This window comes from Dryobates pubescens, chromosome Z, assembly GCF_014839835.1.
Source record: "Dryobates pubescens isolate bDryPub1 chromosome Z, bDryPub1.pri, whole genome shotgun sequence".
NCBI classification, from domain to species: Eukaryota; Metazoa; Chordata; class Aves; order Piciformes; family Picidae; genus Dryobates; species Dryobates pubescens.
The window spans coordinates 42,651,811-42,664,855 of record NC_071657.1 but is presented as its reverse complement, the minus strand read 5'-3'; the positions used below and the strand labels follow the sequence as shown (position 1 = coordinate 42,664,855).

The window sequence follows — 13,045 nt, the reverse complement described above, 5'->3', positions numbered from 1 at the left end:
TTTAGGGTCTTTGAAACGCCCTTCTCTCAGAAAATCAATTCCCAAAATACAAGGTGCATCAGGTCCGGTCACAACTGTATGCTTTTTCCATTGTTTACCAGTTAAGCTTATATTAACCTCCACTTTACTTAACTCTTGAGATCCACCAGTGACTCCCAGAATAGTTATGGACTCTGATCCCTGATAATTTGATGGCAATATGGTGCACTGAGCTCCTGTGTCAACCAAGGCCCTGTACTTCTGAAAGTGTGAAGTGCCAGGCCACTGGAGGTACACATCCCAATAGATTCTGTTATCTGTATTACCCCTCTCCTCCCCCTGGTGGGAGGCAGGGCACCCCTAGTTATGGGGAACATGTCCACAGGTGCAACGAGCACACTGTGCAGTGTTAGAACTGGAGCCACTGTTGGAGCTACTAGAGTTGTCCTGGGGAACTGTAGAAGTAACAGCTACCCTTCTGGTATTGCTACCTCGGGTTCTGCCACTTTGCAGTTCTCTCAGTCTCCTGAAAAGATTAGAAGTTGGTTGACCATCCCACCTGTTCATGTTCTCACCAAACTGATCACGCAGGGTAATCCAAATAGTCCTACGTGACTGCCTTGGTGGTCTGTTTTGGTTTGATCTGTTTTGGAATGACCTCCTTGGAGGATGTCTATTCCTCACAGATGAAACCTGTACCCACCTGGAGGAAGAATTGGAATCATCTCTTTGTGCCAATTGGGAGATGGTGTTTTTAAATTCATCCTTCAGCTCTTTCATGCAATTCTCCAGTTTTCCAGACAGAGTTTCAATGGCTGAAACCAAAGAAACACGTGTCATGCTATCATCCAATTGTCTCAATTGATCAGTGAATTGGCCAACCGTAAGAGGAGCTCCACCATAATTTCTCGCTACAATTCTGCTTGCCAGAATGTTTGCATAATTAGAAGGAGCAAGCTTGATGAGCTTTTTAGCAAGACCATTTCCTACAGGAACATCATCAGGATTCAGAGATTCATGTTCACCATAGAGTACCTCTCTAACAGCAAATTCTCTCAGACGCTTAATTCCCTCATCTATGGTAGTCCAGGGCTTAGGATTCCATGGAAGATCATCTCGGGAAGGGTATCTCATGAGAACCGCCATTAGAAGGCGTATCCACAGATTAACCTTACCGAGAGCCTTGCCTAGATGTCTATCTATTCCATTATCCTTCGAGAGAGTTCCTAGCTGGGCTGCTGACTTGTCTCCAACCATTAGAGCTGGAGCACCTGTATCATAACATCTACCAAGCCAAGCGAGAACTGGCTCCTTATCTGCTCTGAGATAGTCTTTTCTCACATTTCTAAGCTCCTCACGTGGTGAAGAGCAGTCGGTTATGTCATCTTGTTCTTGCTCCTCTGCCTCCTGTTCCTCAACTTGTGGTCCCAACAACCTCTCAAGGATCCCTTTAAGCTGAGAGGCACCACCACTAGCTGCTGTCCTACCAAGAGATGCATCTCGATCCTCTGATGATCTCAATAACTCAGCTATATTTTTAAGACAGATTTTCTCTTCCTCCCCAGCAGAAGAACCTTGCTGTGCATCCCCGTCAGCTCCTGAATCAGCTTTAGTCTTACCCTTCCTTGTTGTTAAAACTGCTACTTGCTTTACTGGAGCTGTGTTTGGGTTTCCAGCTGCCTTATTATCAGAAGCTGATAAGCTTTGAGACAGATTAGTTGCTTTGGAGGACGCTTCCGCTCCTGCCATGGAAGAAGGAGGAAATGACTTTGCCTCGTTAATGGTGGCTGCCTGGGACACAGGAGCCGCCATGTTTGGGGCTACTGTAGCCCCTGGCTGCTTGCCAGAATCATCACCATTGCTATTCAGAGCTGCCTTGCCGATTGACTTTTTAGCTTTATCTTTAACTGACACAGATTCTCCATTATCATCCTCACTGGATGTTCCTGAAACAGAGCTAGGGTGGCGTTTTCGTCTCTTTGTCCTCCGTCTAATAACAAAATATGCCTTATAAACTTTTCTCTCCCGGTACAGTGTCACTAGCAAATACACATTACTTATCACCAGCAGCAGGACTACACACATCAAGAAAATCAGCTTTGGATCCCAGCCATCACTTAAAATTACCCTTTCACCGAGCGGAATCTTAAGCTCTTTTATCTCAATAGGGAGTGTGCTAGATGTAACATTCCTGTACTTTTTAACATAAAAGAATTCCAGGCACTGATCATACAGAAGCCGAATCTTGTACTTAAACCACAAATATAATTTTTGCATTATATATTTACCTATCTTATCGATAATCATACCCAGGCAATACTTGTAGATCAATACACCAAAGACCGAGAAGAACAGGCGCTCAAAAAGCCAAAACACCTTCATGTTTGCTCGTTCGACTTAAGCAAGCAATAAATCAAACTAATTTGTCAGCAAGCCCCACGTTGGGCGCCAATAAATGTGGTAGAGTTGAGAGAGGGCTTAGCTCTCCCTCCTCCACAGAGTAAGAAACCACAGCTAACTCAGTCGAAGAGCAAAAGCTATATATTTACAAGCATATATGGAAAGCAGGTTATATATAACACAATATATACAGGTATTTACAATATATACACAGAAATACACAGCAAAGACAAATAACACAACAAAAATCCTTCCCTCAGGGAGGGATCCCCTCTTTGGAACCCTCTCTCTCCCCCCCTTACCTCCCTTTTTCCCCAAAAAGGGGTTAGAGAGAGAGAAAGGCAAGTTACTAAGGAAAAGAGTTGTTAGCAAGCTTCAAAAGCCCATGCAGGATTAGTGTTTGCTTATCTGAAGGCCAAGTCCAGCAGTTCGCAGAAGAAGCAGGCAGGGAGAACAGGCTGAAACACCAAACTCCCCCAACTCCCAAACCGAACTGAACTGAGGAAAAAAAAAAAATTTTTCCAACCGCTTCACAATCTAAAGCTGAATTTTTGTTTATCAACCAATGAAATTCGTTTAGAATATCAGAATGTTTTGGTTCTAGTACCAAAAACATTAGCCAGTGTGTTCCAGCAGTGTTTGTTCTTAAAGGCACAGCCTCAAACGACCACACCCTGCATATTGAAAACTTCACTATCTCGTGGTCACTGCACCCTAGGCAGCCTCCCACGGTCACATCTCCCACTAGCCCTTCCCTATTGGAGAGCAGCAAGTCAAGCAGAGCCTGTCCCCTGGTAGGCTCACTTAACAGCTGCGTCAGGAAGCAATCCTCTATCCACTCCAGGAATCTTCTGGACTGCCTTCTCTCTGCTGAATTAAGTTCCCAGCAGATATCCGGCAGGTTGAAGTCCCCCACGAGGACAAGATCTGATGATCTTGAAACAGCCTCCAGTTGTTTGTAGAATAATTCATCAACCTCCTCATCCTGGTTGGGTGGTCTATAACAGACTCCAACCAGGATGTCAGATTTGTTGGGCTGCCCTCTGATTTTAACCCACAGGCTCTCAATTCCCTCATCTTCCACCTCGAGTTCTGAGGCAGAAAGTGTCTCCCTAATATACAAAGCCACCCCTCCTCCTCTCCTCCCTCGCCTATCCCTCCTAAAGAGCCTGTAGCCCCCCAGTGTAGCACTCCAATCGTGCCTGTTGTCCCACCATGTTTCTGAGATGGCAACTACATCATAGTTGCCCTGGTGGATTAGGACCTCCAGCTCCTCTTGCTTATTGCCTAGGCTGCGTGCATTGGTGTACATGCACTGCAGCTGGGCTCCTGAGCTCTCAATTGACCCTACCTTGTGCTCTACTCTTACCTCTGCAGAGGGACCGATGTCTTCACCCACCCCCTTCAGACCTAGTTTAAAGCCCTCCTAATGAGTCCTGCCAACTCTAGTGCTAGGACTCTCTTGCCCCTTCTAGATAAATGCACCCCATCAGGACCCAGGAGGTCGGATGCCGTAAAAGTAGCCCCATGATCAAAGAAACCAAAGTTCTTCCGCTGGCACCATTCCCTGAGCCACTTGTTGATGGTGTGGGTTCTCCCGTTCCTCTCAGTGTACTCCCCTGCCACTGAGGGAACTGAGCAGAACACCACTTGTGCGCCTGCCCCATCAATCAATTGTCCAAGGGCCCTGAACTCCTTCTTAATTGCCCTGGTGCCCTTCCTGTCGATCTCATCACTCCCAGCCTGTATTACCAGCAGAGGGTAATAGTCAGAGGGACTGATGAGCTTGGGGATTCCCCTTGCAATGTCCCTTACCTGCGCCCCAGGTAGAGAGCAGACCACCCTGTGGGATGGGTCGGGACGACATATGGGTCCCTCAGTACCCCCCAGGAGAGAGTCCCCAACAACTATAACCCTTCTCCTTTTCTTTGTGGAGCTGGTCGTTATAGCTGGTAGTGGCCGCTTGGCCTTAGGCTTGGCCTTAGGCTGCTCCCTGGAGCTGGTCATTACAGCTGGCGGGGACCGCTTGGCCTTGGTCTCCCCTCTGGATGGCTGCTCCTCAGCCCTCTCATCCCCACCGCCCTCAGCCCGCAGGGCCTCATACTTATTATGCAAGGGCAGCGGAGGAGGAGGAGATGGCCGGGGTGGATTTCTCTTGCCACCCTTGGCAGGGACTTGTGTCCATCCCTCTCCGTTTTCAGGGGCCCGTCCCTCAGCAGGGGAGATCTGCAGAGCCTTCTCCCACAAGTCTAACTCCCTTTCACTTTCCCTTATTGACCTTAGCCTAGACACCTCCTCCTTTAGCTCGGCCACTTCATCCTTCAGCTCAGCCACCAGGCTGAGGAGAAAGTTCACCTGTTCACACCTGACACAGGTGTCCTCACCCTCTCCCTCTTCCTCTATTCCAACTGCCAGGCTGAAGCACTCTCTGCAGCTGGCAGCCTGGACTCCAGCATGCTGGAGAAACAACTCTGTCTGGGTAGATGCTGTTTTTCTACCCTTGGTCCGAGTAATGACCATGGTGCAACGTGTGGGTGAAAACCAAAAATTTTTTTTTTTTTTTTTTTTTTTCCTCCCAAGCAGCCGAAAGGCTCTCGGCTACCGAGCCAAACTGGCGCCGCGCGCACAGCCCGCCCGGGATTTAAATCTCCCGCGGCTGACGTCAGGCACTCGCTCCCGTGCACGCTCGCGAGAGCACGAGCCCGCCTCAACCCCTGCCCCCGAGGAGTCCTCCCGACCCGCTAAACCCCGAAAGCAAGGCAAAAAGCCGAGCAGAAACTCACAAAGCGAGCGGTGCTGTCCCGAAGGAGCGGTTCTGACCGGCTACCGAGCCAAACTGGCCTACCGAGCCAAACTGGCCTACCGAGGTCAAACATAAGCAGGCAGGTGTGCAGGCAACTGGCTGCAGAGAGCGCTGGAGCCTGGCACTTGAAATAGAGGGCAATGGAGACAACACCTGCATCAGGTGTGAACAGATCAACTATCTGCTTAACCTAATGGCTGAACTGAAGGAGGAAATTGCTAGACTCAGGACTGTAAGGGAACATGAAAGGGAGTTGAAGCTGAGTAACCAGGCTCTGCAGACTCCTCTAGCAGAGGTAGGTAACCCAAAAAGCAGCGGGGTATGAATACAGGTCCCTCATAGGAGACATAAAGTAAAACCCTGACAGCTCCCCTCACCTTCCCTGCTGCCCTTGCAAAACAAATATGGGGCACTGGATGTTGCAGGTGAGGTGATTCTGATGGCAGAAGACACACCATCCAAGGTGTTGCCTAAAGCAAAACAGCCTGCCCCAGCATCAGGACTTGTTCCCTCAAAAAAAAGAGGTGGGTCATTATTATTGGTGATTCCCTCCTGAGGGGAACAGAGGGCCCTATATGTCAGCCAGATCCTTCCCACAGGGAAGTCTGCTGCCTCCCTGGGACTTGGGACACAGATGTTACCAGAAGGCTGCAGAATCTGGTACAGTCCCCTGATTACTATCCCTTGATAGCTATGCTGTTAGGGAGCGATGATGTTGAAACCAGAGGTCCCAAGGCAGTCAAAAAGGACTTTGAGACTGGGAGAACTGGTTGAGGGGTGAGGGGCAGAGGTAATTTTTTTCATCGATATGCTTAGTGGCAGGAAGGAACACTGAAAGGAAGAGGAAATCAGGTGTAATTAACAAGTGGCTCAGAGGCCACCCTCTGATGCTGCCCCTCTTAGCTTAACTGCATATTGAAAACTCAATTATCTCTTGGTCACTGGACCCCAGACAGCCTCCAACCACCACATCTCCCAAGAGCCCTTCTCTATTGGTAAAAAGAAGGTTAAGCAAAGCCTTACCCCTGGTAGGCTCACGCAGCAGGCGGGATAAGAAGCTATCCTCCATACACTCGAAGAACCTCCTGGGACTGCCTCCTCTCTGCTGTGTTAAGTTCCCAGCAGATATCAGGCAGGTTAAAATCGCCCATAAGAACAAGGTCTGATGATCTTGAGACAGCCTCTAGCTGCCCATAGAATCAACCTCTTCATCCTGGTTGGATGGTCTATAACAGACTCCAACCAGGATGTCTGCCTTGTTGGTCTTCCCTCTAATTTTCACTCACAGGCACCCAACCTGATCATCCTTGATCTCTAGTTCCACGGTGTCTAGAGCCTCCCTGATGTACAGGGCCACCCCTCCACCCCTTCTCTCTCATCTGTCTCTCCTGAAGAGCCTGTAGCCATTGATTCCAGTGCTTCAGGCATGTGAATCATCCCACCATGTTTCTGTGATGGCAACTACATCATAACTTTCCTGCTGTAACAAGGCTTCCAGCTCCTCTTGCTTGTTACCCGTGCTTCATGCATTAGTGTACATGCAGTTCAGCTGGGCTGCTGGTTTCACCCCCTGACTCCAGCTTACCACCCTCAGACTCCTGTCTGGGGTAACTGGTCTCAGCCCCCTCCCCCTTCAAATCTAGTTTAAAACCCTGTCAATGAGACCTGCCAACTCCCTTCCTAGAACCTTTTTCCCTTTGAGGTATAGGCCATTGTCATGTGCTATGATCTTTTTCCTCCTCTGGGACATCTGTTGCTAGCTGACCTGGAAGCAAGGCTCCATCACACACACTTACTTGGGAAGACATTACTCCAAATGTTCCCTCTTCATCCTTCACCCGCCCCCATCCCCCAGCTTGTACTGCTAAGCACGATGTCATATGGTACAGAGAGGTCCCTGAGTAGTTTGGGTCAATGTCCCAGCTGTGTACCCTCCCAGCTTCTTGAAAACTTCCTTGAGCTGGTGAAGCAGCACTAGAAACAGGAAAGGCCTCAATGCTCTTTGTGTGCTGCTCAGCAACAGCTACAAAATCACTGTTACCAACAGTGCCCTTGCCACAAAACCAAAATACAACCCCATACAAGCTACTATGAGGAAAACTAACTCTATCCCAGCCACTATAACTGTCAAAAAATTGTCTTAGGGAGGGTAACAAATCAACACAAGATTAGACAACTGGGGAATTACTTTGACAGCAACTTGATTGCAGAGTTAATAGTGGAGAAAATTTAGGGCATTTAGCCAAAGGCACAGAGATGGGAATTGCTGCCAGGGGACTATGTCACTGGAAAGAGCAGAAGAAAGGAAAGGATGTTGGCAAGTAGGCTGCTCTAGTGCTGGTTATCACCCCTTTTACCTTCTGCCTCTGCTATTGCTACTTGTCTTATTTTCCCATGTTTTCCCTGCTGGCCTTCAACACTCCCACAGTGGTACCTGGAAAGCTTTCCATGGGTAAACACATCTGGTTCCTGCACTCACCTCCTCTCTGTTTAACAGCTCAGCCTTGTCAATGTCTAAAATCAGCACTAAAGTGAAGTATGATAACTACTACATCACCCCCTGCACATAAAATACCACCTTTTATCCAGGCTGGCCTGATATGCAAAGACACCTCACAGGAGAAGGTTGGTTCTTGGCAAGCCTAGTCTGTCTGTGAGTGCAACAGCAGAGAAACATTCCTGCAATTTTTGGATATTCAAGCTGCGACAGGGAGGATTTTACTTGGAGCATAGGTGGATTTAATTCCCTTCCTCTCCAAATTATGATGCGTTGGGTCCTGTTTTTATTCTCAATTTGCAAGGTACTGGGGAAAAAAATGCTTCTGTAACAAAAAGTTCTAGGAAAATTTATTTGGGGTATTGTGTTTCTGTGAGTCAGAACTAAAAAGGGTAATTCTGGCTCAGAGCTATTTACAATGAAGCTAGAGTGCCAAGGTTCTCCCAGTTTCCCATGATGTAGCCTTCCTGCCAGATTCCTCCCATCAGATATTATGCTGATCAAATCAGAAGAAACTACAGTTTGAAACTACAGTTTACCTTTCAGGAACCAGCCCATAAAAATGAATAGAGAACAGGGAGATGATACATGCAACACCAGAACAACTTCCATAAAATTGCAATACTTTTTTGGGGGTAGTTACTAGGCATTACTGAGCCAATACAGCCCTTCACTTCACTGTGGTGTTCCTTTCCAAGTACAGGTAGTGCTGGAGGTCATAGGCTGCAGGGACAAAAGAAGGAATTATGCCCTGTGTTGGACCATCTCTTAAGTTAACCTCTAGGGACATCCATAGGATCCCTGCTCAGCTTCACAAACAATGACTGTCCTGAATTAATCATCTCCTTTGCACATTTCCTTCCCTCCCCAGAAAATCCCACTATCCAAAAGTCCAAGCTTCCACAGCATGGACAAGTACCATGTTAATGCTGTGCAAATGTTTGTAGAACAGTGACAAATTTCACATCTTAGGTACCTGTTTGCTTTCAAGACACTAATTAATGGCATAGGAACTGGACAAGGAAGGTGAAAGTCAAGCCCAATTAGTAAGAAATGTTCAGAAAATAAAGAGGCTTTGCTAAGGGAAGAGCCAGGCAACTGCAGGCTCATGGAACAAAACCAAGTAGGTTTCTGCAATCCATACAAATCTGTTTTGGAGGTAATCAGGAAATGAAGCATCAGCCAGGAAGCTTAGTAACAAGAGGGTACATTCTGGTGTGAATTATACCAAAAGCTTCCAGTAGCATTAACTTGCAAGTAAAATTTGCTATCACACCTGGAGCAGGTGCCTATCCTGGCCCTTAAGGAGCATCTACCACTTTTCAGTAAGCATTCTGCAGCCCAGACCAGGTCCATGCATCTCCTAATTTCTCACTAACTCCAAAACCTGGAGAATAAATGCCCCCAGGCAGCAGGTCTTAACAGGCCGCCTTTATTTTTCTCCAACAAAAGCCCAAACTCCCTGTTAGCTTATTAAAAGTATGTAGTTGCACAATGGTTCCTCTTCACTCTCTCTAAGCAAGCTCTCCAGTTAATGTATGTGCACAAGTGTGACTTAGTCATGAAATGCAGTAAAAGGTGATTTGCAAGTGCTTTACAGTATTTGGTTTCTCAAGACCTTTCTTTTTCTCACAGTAAACAGCAGCATGGAAATAGTGACTCCTTGTGTTAACACATATGCAGACATGTTTGTCAGAACCACAGATGATGGTGGAAGAGGATCTTTGCCATAGTATTCAGATGGTCTAAACAGGGAGAAAACTTCCATTTGAAGAAGCCTTAGTTTATACTTTAGCTATTCATGGATCTTTCCACTTCTACCTTTTTGAAATGTCCTGTCTAGCCAGCAGGAAAAGTTAGATATTAATGTGTATATTTAAGCTAAACTCCCAGTCACCTCCCACCCCCTAAAAGATAGACTGAAATTAATTCCATGGGTTTTTACAGCAAGAGTTCCCCAAGGGGCTCAACAGCAGTAACAAACTGTGAGGATAGGCAAGAAAGCTGAGAGCATGGAAGGGACCTTTACACAGGTACAGAATGATAAACAAAGCAGTAGCTACACTGCATGACTCAGTGTAGATCTTCATGGCTGAATCCACTACCCTGTTCACAAGACTGCCTTGTAACCCAGAAGGTCTCTGTATGTGCTGGGGGATGCACCTGCCATTGGATTTAGCAGGTTACTAATGGGAATGTGTATGGGAGGCACATAGCCAAGTATAGCCCATCTGCAAATGGCAATGACTGCCTTCATACACAAGGTTGGTTATACAGTTCTTTTTTGAAGGCTTTATTTAGCAGAGCTGCTGGACAGCAAAGTTCTGTTGGTCAGCAAGATGACTCTAGTACAGTTTTGCAGATCATTACTCTGAGGTAAATCAGTATGAGTGTCAGATTAAGACTGTAGCCAAACGTGTTGAAATTAGTAACTCCAGCCAACAGCAGACAGACTTTACAGGAAAAACCCAAAGACCCAGAAGCCTGCCATCCTCTTCACTTGTGCAGTACGGCAAACATATTTCCAGGAGACGTAATTTGAGATAGGATTTGAGGTGTCAGCATCTTGAGATAAATCAGATTTACATTTCAAAACAGCTTGACATGTGAGAAAGAAACTGAACTTTCAAAAAAAAAAAAAATCCCCAAAAGTTCTAAGATGACAGCATTAAGAACAGTCAGTGATGTCCACCCACAAAAGAACCAAGTCCTAACACACGTTCAGGTAATTAATTTCACTTACTGAGACACTATAAAGAAACTGCACTTTTCATATAGTGATCATCAGGGACTAAACAGAAGGTATGTTTTTCCATTCATTTTTTAAAACAAAATAAAAATAACAACTTGAAGAGTTCAGGGTAATGAGAAGTCACGCATTTTGGTAGCTCAAAGAACACATTTTAAAACCGTGATCTTGCAATAAGGTGTACAGACAGGTTTATAGCCTCAATTAAGTCAAGGATACCCTGCTGGCTTACTCAATCCCTGGACTACAGCCTGAGTTTCCACACTCTTAATTCTTCTGTCAAATATTTATCAATTATATTCCATAATCCTCATGGACCTTACTCCAGGAACTCATTTCACAGTCAGACAGAACTCCACTGATCAATACTGGCCGGCAATATAGGAATGTGTAGTTCTCTATTCCCCTAAAGGCTTCAAAACAGGCAATTCAAAACAAGAATTACAGTACTTAACCTTAAAACTTGAAACCTTGCAGATTCTTCCTTATATTTTGTAGTGGGTTGTTTTATTTCTAACATTCTGTAAAAAAAGAAACCTGACGCATCAATTCTTTTGGCAAAGTTTATTGACAAGAAGCTGTTAAGGGAAACTGTTACTCCAAATCAAGCAGACATCAAATTTTGTATAAAAACCTATTGAAAGCTCCTCCTCCAAGGAAACAAGGACACTGTGTATCTTCAAATGGCATCCAGAGACTCCATCACTTTTACACATATTTTATATACAAATCAGTTTCCATTTTTCACAAGTCATACTCTTTCTTCAGGTATTCAGCATTCTGTGGGTAACATTTGCTTTCCAATGCTGTACAGCCTCGGCCTCAACCCCACTCATGAATTTTATGGTTATTTGTTGAAAAGCCACTGTGTATACAGTCACCCCAGTGTCACTGAACCCTTGTAAAAAGCCTACTGGCTTACATGTGAAATCAACAGGACTGTTTTCTCCATATATCCCCCAAAATATACTGAGTTTTACTAAAAAAAAAAAAAAAAAGTTATATATTGCTTAGTTTTACTTTGCAAGCCATCTAGTTCATTGTTTCAAAAAACCCTCTTGGCCCGTTGTCACTCTCCTTGCTGAGAGACTTGCTAGAAAAATAAAGAACTTATCCTTCCAGGAATACAAAATGGACCATTAGCTCAAAAGCAATAAGTAATAATAATAAAATATTTTAGTCCAACAATAGCATATTCTTCCTATTAATTTCCAGTGCAAGGCTACTTACAAGCCATTCTCTTCCTATGCATCAATTAATTCAAAAAGCTGCCATTTGAATACAAAAAGTATGGAGAACATCCACAGCTGTGGTAGGGAAACTATTTATCAAAACCAAATTCCAGATTTTGGGGACAAAAAAAAACCAACCAAACAAAACAGAATTATTTAATTACAACATAGACACTGTGTTACTGGTACAAAACCCCAACAAAATACAAGAAACTTTCTTTATATTTAAAAGCACTATTGAGAAAAACCAGGTTCTTGAAGAAAGAGGCCACTATGAAAGATCTGACCAGTCATGAACTTCAGACATGCAACATCTTTACACCAGTTTTAGCAGCTCACCCATTTTCTTACAGGCTCTCATCTCTCACAATTTCGGAAGTCTTGAAAACATACTTTCCAAAGATGCCTACAAACCCCATTACACACACACATGTTCATTTATATTCACATTCATTACTGTTCATCCATCCTTCCGAGCCGCCGCCGCCGCTTACAGAACGCCTTTAAGTTCCATTTGTCTGTCTGCAACATAAAAGGTCCACTGTAGACAAATAACACTGTCATCTTGTCGTTGTAAGTGAGATTTCGCAGGAGCTGGTGGAAAACAAAAAAACCCAAAGTCAAAATAGTAAGAAGGGATACTCCCTATTATGTAAAAACATGAAGGAAGTCTGCGTAAAGCCTTAGACCTCAAGCGGTCAATACGGCACGACAGATGATGTCTATTTGTTCCTGGAAACCCACAAAGAGTCCCCAGTCATCGTTCAGGTGATTTTCACGCTACACTATTCTTACTACAATAAGCCTTTGTATGCAATCTTTACCTTCTTGCTACACATGAGGGTTTTTTCTTTCCATATTCTCAATGGTCAGAGAACAGTGGCTATTTTTCCTTTTCTTGGCAGGGCAAGGCAGGAGGTAGATTTACCTGGGCACATTTACTGCAACACTCCTCAGCTCGTGTTCCTCCAAGTTAAGCATTTGCTATTAGTGGAAACTCAGCATTTTCAAAGCTTCTTGGAAGTTGCACTGCTGTCTTCTGCACTAACGCCAGACACTGCACTACTTCTCTGAGGTGTAACATCCAAAGCTGGACACTTACCATAGTCCAAATCTTGCAAGGCACAAGTGCAGCAGGCTGAAAGATGTCATGCAAGCTATACAGCTTGCAAGAGAGCTGCTCGGGACCAGCACCAGGACTGGCATACCTGAGCTGAGAGATACTCCTTTTTAGTTTCTTTTTGGGGCTTTTTGGGGCAGGAGGACCTCGGCAGACAGCGAGGACCGGCAGGGTCGTCTCTCACATGCCTGCTCGAGAGGGTGACATCAGCCAGGACAAATGTCAGTGCAGGAGAGCTGAGCCACGCGATGCCGTTTGGCAAGAG

At 45.3% G+C, this 13,045-nt stretch overlaps 1 protein-coding gene across 1 annotated transcript in view; it reads right to left on the bottom strand.

Annotated features, from left to right (window-relative positions):
* Nucleotides 1-11,836: 11,836 nt before the first annotated feature.
* SMC5 (structural maintenance of chromosomes 5) overlaps nt 11,837-13,045 on the bottom strand; it is a 74,764-nt gene continuing 73,555 nt past the window's right edge. The window contains exon 24 of the mRNA XM_054177766.1: nt 11,837-12,254. Coding sequence (XP_054033741.1) covers nt 12,114-12,254 — 141 coding nt within the window. The 3' untranslated portion in view covers nt 11,837-12,113. The remainder of the gene's footprint in view (nt 12,255-13,045) is intronic.